At 42.8% G+C, this 17,125-nt stretch overlaps 1 protein-coding gene across 1 annotated transcript; it reads left to right on the forward strand.

Annotated features, from left to right (window-relative positions):
• Window positions 1–1,315: 1,315 nt before the first annotated feature.
• LOC123128744 (uncharacterized) lies at window positions 1,316–7,360 on the forward strand. The gene is made up of 6 exons (XM_044548834.1): window positions 1,316–1,670; window positions 1,763–1,931; window positions 2,138–2,245; window positions 3,121–3,238; window positions 3,897–3,989; window positions 4,909–7,360. Exons 1-6 carry the CDS (start codon window positions 1,630–1,632, stop codon window positions 4,932–4,934), a joined length of 555 nt encoding a protein of 184 aa, XP_044404769.1. The 5' UTR covers window positions 1,316–1,629; the 3' UTR covers window positions 4,935–7,360.
• The last annotated feature ends 9,765 nt before the right edge of the window (window positions 7,361–17,125 follow it).

Here is a 17,125-nt window from a genome sequence, read left to right on the forward strand (position 1 = left end):
GGCATTGCAGAACCTGTTGCACGCGCTCATGCTACAACCGCTAACCAAAAAGCTTCAAACGAGATGAAAAAAAGCTTCAACTAGATATATGAAAAGTTGCAAGCAGTCATTGCCATGTCGGAATGCTACAACCGTTGACATAAAATGCTACAACCCTTGATGAAAAAAGCTTCAACCGAAACGATAGAGAAAACATTAACCAAGACTGCTACAATGAAAAATAGCTGCAACCGTTGATAGAAAAGTTTCGACCGTAGATGCAAAAAGATACAACCATTGAAAGAGAAAGCTACAACCATACACTGCATAATAAGAAAAGTTGCATCCGTTGTAGAGAAAGCTTCAATCGTATGTGCGAAAAGCTTCAACCGGCGTGCGTTGCCACCGGAGCTGCAATCACAGTTGATGGCCTGGTAGCCGTCGTCGACGCAATTTCATGCAGCGGTGGGCATCAATGGCGAGTCGCGACGGCGGAGCTACAACCGGGGAGAGCTACAAGCGTCGCCACTGCGAGCTGCAACCGCATATGTAGTTTGTTTCATGCGTCGCGGCGACGATGAGGATGGCCGGCGAGGGTTGGAAGCGGCGACGGGGATGGGCGGCGAGGGTGGGGACCGGCGACAGGGATGGCCGGCGAGGGTGCGGACCGGCGACGAGGATGGCTACCGGAAGGGCTAGGAGGCGCGGCGCGGCGCAGCCCGAGTGAGGGGATCGAACCCGAGGAAGAAGAAGCTAGGGCGATTTTTTTTGCTCCAGATCCAACCGCTGCGCGGCTCGCATCGGGCGGCTAGGGCTAGACCGGCCGAAATTTTTGGCCGGTGCGCCAGCGCCTAGCGGTGCCCATAACTTAATCCCTACAAACTGTGAACATAATTTTTTCACACAAATTCATTTGAAACACGTATGTAAACCATTTCCTTTTATAATTAAAGAACTAGACTAATTTAACATCAAATATAGAATACTAGTACAACTCATTACCTATTACATTACTACCGCATTGACATTGAACTAGCAAAAACATCAATACATTTAAAACAAAATAGAGGCTAGCCAACTCGCATAGTCAGGGCTCCCCCGATCACTTCCTTCGATGGCCGTTCGATTGTGGTCAGCGTGGTCTTTTTTTGGTTCCTGCTCGTTGGATCTTCGCTGCGGATTGACTTGTGCATTTTCACCGTGCGGTAGATCCTGGCCGGGGAATGACTTCTGGCCCTCGCGCTAGATCGGATTGGCTGGGTGCCAGTTTTTTGGGTGCGGGCGGCCGCACGGCGTGCGCACGCGCGTAGAAACCCTAGCCGCCAACCCTTTTCGTGCCCACTCCGCCTCGTTCTCCTCCACGCTCGCTCCTATCCTCCCCCATGCCGCCGCCCCCTTCCCCCCACTCGCCTCTGCCGCCTCCTCTCCTTCCCCGCACCTCTGGCCTCCCCCCTCCTCCCTCCTCCTCCATCCTCCCTCATTCGTCATCACGGCAGACCATCTCCCGTCACTTGGGCCCCATGCTGGCGGCCGGGTCGGGGTGGAGGCGCAGCAGGGTTGCAGGGGCCCTACGTGTACTACCTCTACAGCCAGTACGGGTTCGACAAGGGCGACATCGGCCGCCTCTTCATCGCCGGCTTCGGCTCCTCCATGCTCTTCGGCACCATCGTCGGGTCGCTCGCCGACAAGCAGTGCGTGGTTGCCCCTTCCTTCCTTGGCGGAGTTGCGTTGATTTCGTCGGTATGCCCCGATGGCTGATGAGGGTTTGGGTGGTCGTTCGCAGGGGAAGTAAGAGGGCGTGCATCACCTACTGCATCACCTACATCATCAGCTGCATCATGAAGCACTCGCCGCAGTACATGATTCTGATGATTGGCCGTGTGCTTGGAGGCATTGCAATATCGCTGCTCTTCTCGGCATTCGAGTCGTGGCTCGTCGCGGAGCACAACAAGGTAACTGCTCTCACCCAGATCTACGTGCCTATCAGTATGTTGTGTTGTCCAGCTTCAGCTTCGTTCAGAAATGACCCTTCTGTTCCCGCTTACTAATTAGCTATATCTACATCTTTGGATATTGTTGTGCCTTTAATTATGTGTATTTGCGTTAGTGCTCAGCATACAAGTGGCGTGCTGAAGCTAACCAAATTTCATTGTATCAGGGAGAGTTGACTGCTGTACATGAGACCCAGGCGAAAATGAGTGTGCTAGCGGAGGCTCCGGGGATGCAGGGTGATAGGGCCCAGTCTATGCTCCGGTTGTGTTGTTGGGTGAGCTTCTTCACCCTTCCGGTTGTGCTGTTGGTTCCAGTCTATGAGCAATTTTTTTTGTTTATTACTGTCTACCAAATGCTCAGATCTAGCTAGGCTTCCATATAGAATTTTTTAAGCTTTTAAATTTGTTGTGTGCCTCGGATAAGTTACTGCAAATGGGATTATTGTTCCTGCTCAGGAGATGCTCTCTGACCTGACTAGAGTCATAGAAAGATTTTTTGTTGCCATTCTTAGTTTGTTTGGTACCTTGCTCTTTCCTTGTCAAGAAAGGGATCAATTTGTCCTAGAGCTCCTGTCCCCTTTATAAAGGAGGTTTTTGTTCCTTTGCTTGATGTGTTTCCCTCCTTTCAATTGTAGGATTTTCAAGATGGGCCTTCCTATCCATAAGTTTGTCTTTATACTGCATATTAATTCACTCTTTTGGGTAGATAACTAAACTCCTGTAACTTTAGATAATCATTGAACTTGTCTTTCCCAATCCGAGTTTTGCTTTACAACAACTTGATTGCTTGTGTATTTGTGTAGTTTTCTGCATATTCATACAGCTCTGAATGTTGTTCCGTTCCTTGATAAATACATCACTCTACAAGGTTGATTAAAGAAGTTAACTCTTCTTCATAGCAGTTTTTCAAATGCCCTGATGGGATGACCCTAAACATGGATAGTTTAACTTGGTATATCAGCTCAAACACCTGATCTGCAAAATGGAGTTCCATTGGCCCTAACTGCTGTTCTAAATCCTTCAAAAAGAAAAAAAGTGTTATACTAAATAAACTATCTGCTCTATTATTTTTATTTTTAGTCTTGCTTCCATCCATCTATATATAGTACCATGGGTAGCTACAGCAGTGATGCTCTTTCTTTCTCTGTAGGGAAGCTTCGGACGGGATTTAGATAAGGAAAAGGAGACCCGTGCGAAATCGAGCGTCCTGGTGTTGGGACTGATGATCCGCACTTGTTGTCTAAATGCAAAACATGCGCATTGCAGTGGTAATGTTCTGAACTGTCCCTGTGTATTCCTTAGTTAGATGTCTAATAAACCAAGAATTTGACACTTGTCAGTAAGTTCAGTATATCATTGTCTACTTAGACAAAATACATCATGGTCAAACAATACAAATATTTCACAGGTAGAAAAAGCATACAAATATTCCCGAACGCTGTCATCTATATCTTGCTGAATGTACAGAACTATTGGTCAGTTAATTCTCTCACACATCAAGCTACAAATTCAGTGTTTTCTTTCACATGGGGCTTTGCTGGTTTACATTTAATTCATGCATCATATATGTTGTTTAGTTCAGACTTGTGCATGTGAATGCATTGGCATTGATTTAACAAAGATATAGCATGGTTCTGTACATAAAATAGTATGACTATGCATGATCTATGAATAAATGCTCGGATATAGTTAGTAGTGAGATAGTAGGAGTATCATGGGCTTACAACTTCTAGATATCATTAATATTTAATGGACTGTCGTTGTTTAAAAATATGGAATGTTCTTTCAAGAACTGTTAATCAGTGTTGGTATGAGTATTTCTTAGAGTTTGGGTTGCATGGATGTACATTACAGTAGCAGAGGTGCTTATTTTACTTTGTCCATAAGTGGGGCTTTTACTTATTTTTGTTCACAATTTTTATCTAGCTTTCTATCAGTACCGACGACCACAAATGGGATGGATCGAGCAACCAAGACTCAGAGTGTGGTTGACAGTGCGGCCTGCTCCCAACCCTGCAGGTGCCTTACTGTACCATGCCGTCTCCTGCGTGCCATGCCCCTCAAACCCAACCATCAAATGAACCATGCCATGGCTCAGCCGCCTCAATTTTTAGCGCCAACAACGCTTTTCCCTAACAAGTTTGCTTAGCCATGGACAGTGAGGTCGCCCTTCTCTGATTTTCTCCGATTTCTTCATTTTCAGTTGTGATGTTTGGAGCAAGTATTAATGGTGATAATGATCTAAAATAAAATAGACCAATGGTATACACAAAAGGATACAGTAGGGGCCAATTGGGTGCCTAGCTTCTTAAACCAATGATATATATAAAATATTATTTGAGTAGAATAGGAGAGATGCAATTTGATGAATAGTTCAGCATTTGTAAGAACTTTCCAGCTTACCAAGTGGACTTGACAAGCTCATGTGTAGGCCTTCAGGTGTCAAAGTTTGTCTGCAAAATTTATCTTGTTTTAGTATGCTCAGAACAACTAAAGAAACACAATCATGATTTTAACAAAAGTTAATTGGACATTATCTTGAATTTCATGGTACACCATCCATTTTTCGAGGGAGTAGAGGCATCATGGCGTGCAACATTTTAGTTTTTTCTTAGCTACCTGGCGCCTATATTTTTGAAAGGTATAAATATCTTTAACTCTCATGAATCCTTATATTATTACGGCCATATGATAGACTCGTCCAGATTAGTTATTTTAGCTATGTATGTGCAGTGTTGGCAATACATGGGAGTGTAGTTTTTGCTGCATGTGTAGTTCTATGTTTGGCCCTTTGATCTTGAAAAACAACCGCTTCTTGCCGCTCTTCAAGATATGTCTTTTGGGACAATTTCAAGTGCCTCACTACCTCTACACATGGATCCTGTAGGTATTTCCTAATGTAAGTGACATTGTTTTCCTTCTTTATGTACCTGGACAGGAGTGCTCATGAGGATGACGAGATGATACTGAACTCAATTTCAGAAATGGAATTGGGGCCTGGGGTTTGGACCCCGCCCCTCATTAGAAGTGCCCAGGCGGCATGTCACAGTTTTTTGCTGAGAATTTACTAAGAACAATTTTTGCTTGTCTTTAGCATGAGGCTATAAGCCCTATAGCAGTTCCAGTGTGATGGTCTACCACTTGACTAGGAAGGGGGGATTGAAAGATAGCACTTGTCGTTTGGAGCAATTAGTATTGGATATTTGAGGAAGTAAATGTTTAAACCACTAACCTTATATTCTTTTGTGAAAATGTTATGTGTTTTTTAATCCATTAGCAGAGTTAGTTTGTCTAAAATAACTAACTATCTGGAGTAATATGGAATGATAAAAATTTCAGAACTAGATGTAAAATTTGATGCGCCTGGCTTTGTTTAACTTGCAGTCTGTATTTCTAATATCTTCTTTGTTGCCGAGGTTGCTTCTAGGTTTTATTACTGTGGATCTAATTTAGATAATTTGTAAATAATCCTATGTAGGAGTATGCTCATCTATAATAGTTGGGGAGGGAAATCGTATGAATTACGTATTTTGTCAAACATTGGCATTACTATATGCATAAATCTAAATTATTGTTCATAATGGATTCACCACTGCTCTACATAAGCTACATTTGCTATGTATATAAGCTGAATTAGTAGCACTACTTCCTGCTTTCTTGCTTGCAATACCATGTATTACCTCTTTACTTTGTTCTCCACATTTTAAATTTTGTCTTTCTTTGCAAGTATAGTTGCCAACTTATGGTCTGCATTGTGTATAACCGAAATGATTGTAGTTTCCTAATACCATTGTCTATAACCGAAATGAGTAGTTTCGTAATACCAAAGCATGTGCGCTCACGTATTTGTCTCTTAGTGTTGCTGAATGCATGAAAAACATGCCCATGGCCAAAAGTTAAAAAAGTACGAGAAATTGGGTTTTCATTTCTCTTAGAATTGTACATGTTCATGTTGTTGTCATTTTTTCCGAAATTTAGACAACTCTTTTTGCTTAATAATAGTTTACCGATTTCAGTGCATCCTATATATATATATGTTTTGACTGATTGGTCGTCCTCTCATTCGGACTTACTCAGTGTTGCATTTGTGTGTTCCTTTATCATGCGCTGCTTACTTTTTGGTTGTGTGAGCGGGTTGTGTGTTGTTGTTTCCATCCTCATTTAGTATGCTGATGTTTTTAAGATGACCTCTATATTGCTGGAAACTTAAATTTTAGTTCATACATTTGAGCAGCTGACTAGATTAAAAAATAATTTATGTAAGATTGAGGCCAGTTTATTTGGTAAGGTAGAAGAAAAATAGGATGAATACGCACATGTTATTACTGTACAAAGGCTAAACGCTGAATAACACTGATCGTTCTTTCCTGAGGTTGAGTAGGAGTGTATCCCTTTTCCTATAATTATGTCTCCGCAATTGCCGAAAGAATAGCTAGGTTCTAGAACAAACATGCTATGAATAATTGCATTGTTACTTCAGTGAAAAGTTCCTGGGCATACTATGTGTTCCTCTAGACTTGGTTGAAAGTATTTCTTTTGTTATCTCTCACTAGGTACCTTTGTTGATGAATGTTGCCTACAGGTTATATAGACTCACATGATTACCTGATGCGGATTCTACAACTTGGAAAACACATCTAGAATATTCAAGTTGTCTGTGGTGCCCTGGAGAAAGCTTGCTACTCCAATAAACCACCTTACACGAGAATCCAGAATTGATTTGTCATTTCATGTTTGCACTTTTAGAGTTTACCAACAACGCATCAAGGACAAAGTGTGTCATGGATTCCTAAGTTCCAGCTAACATAGCAAAATTGTATAGAGAGAATACCCGCATTTTGCTATTACATAGTTTGAGGCTATGTTTCTTGTAATTTTGATTATTAAAAGGATATCATTGCCAAATTATCAAGCATTTATTTATTTTCACATAACTCTTGATTTGAAATGGGACCTTGCCCCATTTGGCACAATGAGTAATGTTATTATATGTCTTATTGTAGACAGGAAGCCAACATTCTTATTGTAGACAACAAACCTTTGTTCTTTTTTTCGTTAAGAGGGGTTAAATTTGTTACCATATGTGCTTGCCCACAACTAAACTATGAATTTTCTTTTCAATGTACATATGGAGCTTGCCCACAACTAAACTATGAATTTTCTATGGATTCAATGGGTCTCTGTGCCCTTTTTGGCGATGGCACTCTTGCTCTAAAAAAAGGTTCTGTACCCAATTTTATTCCATAGGTTCTGGGAGATCCTTCATGTAAATGATAGCATGCAAAAATGTCATATATTTTGTGATGGAGGGAGTATTACTTATCCATGTTAACATTGTGAAGGATACGTTACATAGGGGAGAAACTTTATCACCAAATAAAGGCTTTGATATGCAAATAATTCTCTATTCAGATCATATACGCCTAAGTTGAGAAAAATAATGGCTTTAAGTTCTTTGTTAAATTGGGCTGTAGTTTCATTTTGCTTCAAGTTCTCAACTTTTGAATAAGGAAGATAATTACAATCATTCTTTCTCTTGCCTAATTACATCTTGATATTAGTAGGCTGAAAATGACATTGCATATTTTAAAAGAATCATTCATACCTTTAAGCATTATGAAGATACAAACAATTGCTACATTGGAAAACACTATTTTGCGGATAACTCTGGGTTTGAACTGGAACCTTGTGTCATTTGGCGCAATGGGTAATTTTGTTCACAGTACTTGCTTATGAAGTTAAAGTTGGCATATATGCCTGCCCATGAACAAGTCTATTGATACATGTTTTTTTAAAGCACACATGTTAGTGGGTCTCTGCGTCATTTGCGTACATGATTTCAAATGGGTCTCTGCGAACATGGTAGCAAGTATTTTGTGCTATGAAATTAAAATGTGTACATACATCTCATCGTAGACAACAATCCAACATGTTTCTTATTAAAGGGGACCAATCATGATTTTTTTTCATCGTGCACATGAATTGAGCGTGCCTCTGAGCCATTGGTCACGACGGGTCCATGATAACCATATTTTCAACTAAAACCATGCTTCCTTAGCTGGTCTGTACATGTTATACAATTTAAAAAATGAGCTCTCTACTATCGATATCGAATAGGTTCTTGCAAAATGAAACTATTTTCATCGACAACATGGCTTTAGTGGGTCTCTGCGCCATTTGGCGCAACGGGTCAACTAGTATAGATAAAATCTACTCTCATCGGAGGAGATGTTGATTACCCCCGTGCCAGAGGGGCTGGCCTCGTCAACATTTGCGGCAGATCGAATCCATGGCATCAAGGATATCCTGTCGGCATGCTCCTCCTCTCTTTTTTGTGAATGGAACTTGTATTACTCAACCCCCACGGTACAATCAGCGAGACACAAGTTCTCGAGGTTCTCCGGGCCAGAACAAAGCCAAACTGCAGTACGATTGCTACGCCTAGCATAACTAGCTAAGAAGTGACTAATATAGTTCTGGTCTCGCTTTACATTAGTAATGCAAGTCTCACGTGTGCTCAAGAGAGCTTTGATCTCCTCCACTATAGTCATGTGTCCAGAAAGATCTTGTTTCCTCTTCTTTAACATATTCACCATCTCCAAACAATCCACTTCTAGATGAATGGGGCCATCGCACCAATTCAGGGACAACGCCAAACCTTCCCTGGCTGCCATCAGTTCTGCTTCTAGTGCAGTTGAGCATCCGTCCAGACATCGGCAAGAGGTGAAGATGATTTTCCCTTGTTGGTCTTGTAAAATCATGCCTGTACTTGCAACCCCATCAGTAGTAAAAGAGCCATCTGTGTTTAGCTTAAACCAACCTGGATCAGGGGGATTCCATCGCCTACTGGGTGCCTCAAGAGATACTGAAGTTGGTTGCAGTTTTGAATTTCTGTCTAGACTGAACTTCCCCTTCACATAGTTCTCATTCGGAAAGTATTTGACCTGAACCAAAGAGCTCAGATAGCTGATTAAGAATCGGCAAGACACATCCAGTGGTGGAGGGATTTTATCATGGACAATCTCATTACGAACGAACCATATCCGCCAAAGAAGCATCAGAATCATATCAATAGTGTCCTTATCCAGACCACCCACAAGGATTAGCAACCAATCCCTTCCCGTATTTGTAATTGCATCAAGTTGTGGAAGCTTCCAAAATTCAGACATATAATTCTAGAGCAGCCGTGCCATACGACATTGAACAAATGGATGAAAATTATCTTCAGGTTCAATGCCACAAACGGGGCACTGGTCCGTCACTTCTAGCTTCCTTTTCATCTTATTTCTCCAGGTCGGCAGTGAATCATCACACAAACGCCATGCAAAGGTCTGAACACTAGGAGGTACATTGCTTTTCCAAATTAAACTCCAAAGATCCCTTTTGCCATCAGGGGCAGAGCTTGTAGACGAAGAGTTCTCCATCCAGTATTCTTCCATAGCAAGCATATAAGCACTACGAACCGAGAACTCGCCACTTTTTTCAGGAGCCCATGCCAGGTGATCAGCCATCAGGCGTGTAGCAGGCCGAATCTTCAGTATCTCTACTATATCCATATGAAGGAAGTACTGACGTAGAATGTTCATATCCCATCTACCAAAATGGTCAATCATCTCTGAAACAAACCGAAGTCGGCACCGCCTCTTAGGAGAAACAAACTTATACGAAGTTGGCCTTGGAATCCAGGAGTCCCTCCAAATTCTAATACTCTGCCCATTTGCCACACGCCAGATTAGGCCTTTTTTCAATAGATCCAGACCATATGAAATCGCCTGCCAAGACGACGAGGCATTGCCCGTAAACACTGTGTCCTCCAGTCGACCATTCAGATAGTACCTTGCTTTTAGAAGTTGATCACATAGGCTATTAGGTCTCGTAATAAGCCTCCATGTTTGTCGGGCAAGAAGAGCTTGGTTAAAAACCCGAAAATCTCGAAAGCCCAAACCACCTCTCGATTTTGGTTTTGGAAGCTTCTCCCATGATCTCCAATGTGTCTTTCGTTTACCCTTGGTCGAACCCCAATAGTAGTTCTTAACCATCCTAGTCAGATCATCACATAAGAAAACGGAATTTGAAGACACCCATAATATAAGTGGGTAGCGCTTGTGCAATTGAATTTATTAACACTTCCCTCGCTGGCTGGGAAAGCAAACCATCATCCCAAACTAACATACGCTTTGCTAAGCGAGCTTGCAAGTTTTGAAATTTCCCATGAGACATACGGCCATCCGGAGTTGGTAACCCAAGATACTTTTCTTTAAAATAAAGTGAAGTAACGCCAAGGATTGACCTGACCTCCTCTTGAATTTGTTGCGGGCAACAGCTACCAAAGAACAAGGAGCACTTCAAGGGATTTATAAATTGACCAGTAGCTTCAGCATACGAGTTGAGGACACTCTTCACTAGTTGAGCCTGGTCACTGGTAGCTTTAAAAAATAATAATGTGTCATCGGCAAACTATAGATGTGAAATGCCAGGAGCCCTTCGACACACCTTAATAGGGGATAGAACCCCCACATCAGCACTTCTGGACAACAAAGTAGACAGGCCATCAGCCACAAATAAGAACAAAGAAGGAGATAACGGGTCACCTTGCCGTAGCCCTCGCGACGGTGCAAATGAATCCAAGAGAGTTCCATTTAATTTAACCGCATATCTCACCGACGTGACACAAGACATTATCCAGCCAATCCATCGATGAGAGAACCCTAACTTTTGCATCACTTGCCTCAAGAAGACCCAATCCACTCTATCATACGCCTTGGAAAGATCCAATTTATAAACACAATAGCTTTTTGTGGGGTCTTTTTCCTGTTTAATGTGATGAATACACTCAAAGGCCACCAAAGCATTGTCCGTGATCATCCTCCCAGGAACAAAGGCACTCTGATTAGGAGAAATAATATCATCTAATAGAGGCCGAAGTCTGTTCACCAAGCATTTAGACACAACCTTATAAACCACATTACAAAGACTTATTGGTCTAAAATCAGAGAGTTTGCTTGGGTTGTCTATTTTTGGGATGGGTACAATAGAAGTTGTATTAGCACCAGCTGGCATGATACCTGATCTGAAAAACTCTTTAATAGCGGGAATAATTTTCTCTTTAAGAATGCCCCAGTGACGCTGAGAAAATCTTGCAGGAAACCCATCCGGCCCCGGAACTTTAAGAGGGCCAATTTGAAAGAGAGCATCGGAGATTTCCTTCTCTGAAAATTCTTTACATAAACTTTCATTCATATCACTTAAGATACATGGCTCAAAAAGGTCCACCACCGGGGCGGCATCTAGAGTTTCATCAGATGTGAACATTTTCTTAAAATATTTTGTAGCCATAGATTGCATGATTTCCTCATCTTGCACCATGTTACCATCCTCATTTGTTAACTTGCGAATTTTATTCTTCCTAGCCCTCCATACAGCTTTCCTCTGGAAGTACTTCGTGTTTCGGTCCCCTTCTTTCAACCAAGTAATCTTAGATCGCTGAAGCCATAACATTTCTTCTTTATAAATCAGTTCGTTCATTCTATCTTCCACTCGCCTTATTTCCTGCCTATCTGCATTCATATGCATCAGCTCATCAAGCTGATTACGACATTTTTGCAGCTCTTGTTTAATATTGCCAAATTTCTTATTACTCCACTTATGCAGTGAGTTCATAGTGCTTCCCAACGCTTCACCAATGTCCCCCAGGTCACAAGTTAGACCAGCTGCATCCCATGCTCTCTGAATAATTTCAGGAAGTGTTGGGTCTCTTTCCCACATAATCTTGAACTGCTTACATTTCTTGCGTGGTTGCAGCTATTCGACTTCACCGTTCAACACAAATACAACATGGTCAGAGCAAGGGGAAACTATGTGCAATACTGAATTAAAATGGTACAGATCACGCCATGAATTTGTCGCGACAGCCCTGTCCAAACGGACCTTCACATTAGCTCCTCCCCCCTGTTTATTGTCGAAGGTATAGGGGACTCCTGAAAATCCCAAGTCATTCAGCAAACACAACTCGAGGGTATCCCGAAACGCTTCCATTTGGGACTCAGCCCATGGTGTGGCCGAAAATTGCTCAAAGCTCCACATCGCTTTGTTAAAGTCACCCACCACTAGCCATGGTAGATCATATAAAGAATTCAGGTGCAACATTTTTGTCCACAGACCCTGACAATCCTCAACTCTTGGTTCTCCGTAAATGCAAGTTAATCTCCACCAAGGATCCGAGTCTGACATACGAACTAGAGCATCTATGTATCTATCAGTTTTATCCTTGATATCAACCTGCACCTATTCATGCCAGTACAAAGCTAAACCTCCACTAAGACCGTTACTATCAACATAAGAAAATCCACGAAGTCCCAAACGACTCCTCAGCCTCTTCATCTTTTCCTCTTTCTGTCTTGTTTCACATAAAAACACGAACTTGGGGGAATGCGACTGAACTAACGTCGCTAGCTCATGAACTGTCTGGGAGTTACCCCCACCCCGGCAGTTCCAAATTAGGAAATTCATTGCTCCCGGCTGTCCTCCGCCGAGGAGGCCGCCGAACCACTAGCTGAAGTACTGTCAACAGCCGCATCGTCATCTACCTTAAGCTTCTTTTTATTGCCATTTTTTGCGGTGTACTGATCCCAGAGCTGTTTAGAGGTTCTGAGCCCTCAAACTGATCCACTATTCCTGCAGTATTCCCCACGGGTACCATTACACCAATATTATTGTTCAGAACAATCTCCATATTAGATGCATTGGGTTCAAAACTCAATTCATTCGTAGCTCTCTTTCCCAAAATGTTCATATCATCCTTGTGTAGTCCATGGCCAGTGTCGTTGCCGCGTGCAAAGGCAGCGCCCTTCTCATGTTGTACCTCCACAGCATTAAATCGCCAGCTTTTCTGCAAGTTCAGTCCATCAGTACTAGTGTTCTCAGTTCCTGTACCACCCCCTCATACATTTGATTGTTTTGCCAAGTAGTTGCAGGCACAATGTCCTCATTGCCAAAACCACGACCACGGCCACGACCACGGCCTATGCCTCTTCCCCTACCAAAAACATCATCTGTTCCATTGTCACCATCATATGCACCTCCTCCACGGCCAAAGCCTCGACCAGCGCCACGCCCTGAGCCACGACCTCTTCCACCCCGCCGTCTTCTAGGAGAAAGGATGAAAGGGCCCCATTCCATATCCTCATGGGCGTGCTCTCCAGTTCCACACTCTTCATACCAGTGCCCAAGCAATCCACACATATAGCAAAAACTAGAAGTTTTTCAAACTTCACCTGATAGAATTCAGTCTCCCCAGATTTTGTGAAGCTGACAAATCTGGTTAACTTTTTGTTGACATCTAATTTCACCCGAACTCGTATGAACTCCCCAATAAAGCCGCTAGGAAGGACAATCTGCACCTCTAATACTTCACCAATGCGCTCAGCCAAAATTTTCACAAACTTCTCTCTTTTCAGAACCATGTCAGGGAGTTTATGTATCTGGCACCAAGTTTCAATCTTGTCCAGCTTGACTGATTCTGGGTTCTTAAACCCATCATACTCCGCAATGATCAAGGCCATCCCTTTGAAGTCCCAAGGCCCCTGGTGGATTGACTTGTTCCAGTCTGCTAAGCAATTAAATTGCATTGAGAACAGATTAGGGTTTATTCTCCGCCAAATCACATCTTGTGCCAGGTTCCAAGCCGCCTTCATATCCGCGATCAGAGCTCCCTGCCCAAAGGATTTACCCGTAAGCACCCTGGCCAACGCAAGCCACTTTGGCTTCTCCTCTGGTTCTTCCACTTCCTCCTCCCAAACTAAGTTGTCTAATTCATCCTCCTCGAGGTGAAGACGCTCCAGGAGTACACTAGGATCTTCTGATCTATTGACATGTGAAGCGCTAGCCTCTGAAGGAGTTGCCATGTCTCATGATACAGTTCCTCCTCAGGAGACCACAGCACGTCTGGACCCAACGAGATTGGCCCGAGAAGAAAGTCCGGGCGTGGCCACGTATAGAGTTTTAGCAGTCGCTAAGGGAAACGATCAGCGATGGGTGAACTCACGGCGGCGGTGCGCCGGAGGACAAGGGAACCCTAGGCCTCGAGCGCTAGGGGAATATTTTCTATCATGTATAATACAGTGATAACCCATAAGTATAGGGGATCACAACCGTTTTCTAGGGCAGAGTATTCAACCCAAATTTATTGATTCGACACAAGGGGAGCCAAAGAATACTCTCAAGTATTAGCAGCTGAGTTGTCAATTCAACCACACCTGGAAACTTAATATCTGCAGCAAAGTGTTTAGTAGCAAGGTAATATGATAGTAGTGATAACGGTAGCAAAAGGTAACATTAGTAAAAATAATGTTTTTGTTATTTTGTAGTGATCATAGCAATAGCAACGGAGAAGTAAATAAGCGAAGAACAATATATGGAAAGATCGTAGGCAATGGATCGGTGATGGAGAATTATGCCAGATGCGATTCATCATGTAACAGTCATAACCTAGGGTGACATAGAACTAGCTCCAGTTCATTGATATAATGTAGGCATGTATTCCAAACATAGTCATACGTGCTTATGGAAAAGAACTTGCATGGCATCTTTTGTCCTACCCTCCCGTGGCAGCGGGGTCCTTACGGAAACTAAGGGATATTAAGGCCTCCTTTTAATAGAGAACCGGAACAAAGCATTAACACATAGTGAATACATGAACTCCTCAAACTACGGTCATCACCGGTAAGTATCCCGATTATTGTCACTTCGGGGTTAACGGATCATAACACATAATAGGTGACTATAGACTTGCAAGATAGGATCAAGAACACTCATATATTGATGAAAACATAATAGGTTCCGATCTGAAATCATGGCACTCAGGCCCTAGTGATAAGCATTAAGCATAGCAAAGTCATAGCAACATCAATCTCAGAACATAGTGGACACTAGGGATCAAACCCTAACAAAACTAACTCGATTACATGATAGATCTCATCCAACCCATCACCGTCCAGCAAGCCTACGATGGAATTACTCACGCACGGCGGTGAGCATCATGAAATTGGTGATGGAGGATGGTTGATGATGACGATGGCGACGGATTCCCTTCTCCGAAGCCCCGAACGGACTCCAGATCAGCCCTCTCGAGAGGTTTTAGGGCTTGGCGGCGGCTTCGTATCATAAAACGTGATGATTTCTTCTCTCTGATTTTTTTCTCCCCGAAACTCAATATATGGAGGTGGAGTTGGAGTCGGAGAGGCAACAGGGGGCCCATGAGGTAGGGGGCGCGCCCTAGGGGGGCAGGCGCGCCCCCCACCCTCGTAGAGAGACGATGGGCCCCCTGGTCTTCACCTTTGGCAGGTATTTTTCTTATTTTCTGAAAAGTGGCTTCGTGAAGTTTCAGGTCATTCCGAGAACGTTTGCTCCTGCACATAAATAACACCATGGTAATTCTGCTGAAAACAGCGTTAGTCCGGGTTAGTTCCATTCAAATCATGCAAGTTAGAGTCCAAAACAAAGGCAAAAGTGTTTGGAAAAGTAGATACGTTGGAGACGTATCAAGTCCCCCAAGCTTAAACCTTTGCTTGTCCTCAAGCAATTCAGTTGACAAACTAAAAGTGATAAAGAAAAACTTTTACAAACTCTATTTTCTTTGTTGTTGTAAATATGTAAAGCCAGCATTCAAGTTTTCAGCAAAGATTATAACTAACCACATTCACAATAACGCATAGATCTCAAGTTTACTCGTATCAATAGCATAATCAACTAGCGAGCAATAATAATAAATCTCGGATGACAACACTTTCTCAAAACAATCATAATATGATATAACAAGGTGGTATCTCGCTAGCCCTTTCTGAGACTGCAAAACATAAATGCAGAGCACCTTTAAAGACCAAGGACTGACTAGACATTGTAATTCATGGTAAAACAAATCCAGTCAAGTCATACTCAATCTAAACTAACAGTAATGAATGCAAATGACAGCGGTGCTCTCCAACTAGTGCTTTTTAATAAGAGGATGATGACTCGGCATAAAAGTAAATAGATAGGCCCTTCGCAGAGGGAAGCAGGGATTTGTAGAGGTGCCAGAGCTCGGTTTTGAAACAGAGGTGAATAATATTTTGAGCGGTATACTTTCATTGTCAACATAACAACCAAGAGATGGTGATATCTTCCATGCTACACACATTATAGACGGTTCCCAAATAGAATGGTAAAGTTTATACTCCCCCTTCCACCACAAGCATCAATCCATGGCTTGCTCGAAACAACGAGTGCCTCCAACTAACAAGAGTCCTAGGGGGAGTTTTGTTTGCAATTATTTTGATTTAGTTTGCATAAAGCATGGGACTGGGCATCCCGGTGACCAGTGATACGTCTCCAACGTATCTATAATTTTTGATTGCTCCATGCTATATTATCTACTGTTTTGGACTATATTGGGCTTTATTTTCCATTTTTATATTATTTTTGGGACTAACCTATTAACCGGAGGCCCAGCCCAGAATTGCTGTTTTTTGCCTATTTCAGTGTTTCAAAGAAACGGAATATCAAACGGAGTCCAAACGGAATGAAACCTTCGGGAACGTGATTTTCTCACTGAACGTGATCCAGGAGACTTGGACCCTACGCCAAGGCATCAGAGAGGCGGTCACGAGGGTGCGGGGCGCCCCCCTAGGGCGCGCCCCTTGCCTCGTGGGCCCCTCGGGGCTCCACCGACGTACTTCTTTCTCCTATATATACCTACGTACCCCCAAATGAATAGAGATGGAGCCAAAAACCTAATTCCACCGCCGCAACTTTCTGTATCCACGAGATCCATCTTGGGGCCTGTTCCGGAGCTCCGCCGGAGAGGGTCGTCATCACGGAGGGCTTCTACATCATCATAGCCTCCCCGATGAAGTGTGAGTAGTTTACCTCAGACCTTCGGGTCCATAGTTAGTAGCTAGATGGCTTCTTCTCTCTTTTTGGATCTCAATACAAAGTTCTCCCCCTCTCTTGTGGAGATCTATTCGATGTAATCTTCTTTTTGCGGTTTGTTTGTTGAGACCGATGAATTGTGGGTTTATGATCAAGTCTAACTATGAATAATATTTGAATCTTCTCTGAATTATTTTATGTATGATTAGTTATCTTTGCAAGTCTCTTTGAATTATCCGTTTGGTTTGGCC

The sequence above is a fragment of the Triticum aestivum genome, chromosome 6A, assembly GCF_018294505.1.
Source record: "Triticum aestivum cultivar Chinese Spring chromosome 6A, IWGSC CS RefSeq v2.1, whole genome shotgun sequence".
Classification (NCBI taxonomy): domain Eukaryota; kingdom Viridiplantae; phylum Streptophyta; class Magnoliopsida; order Poales; family Poaceae; genus Triticum; species Triticum aestivum.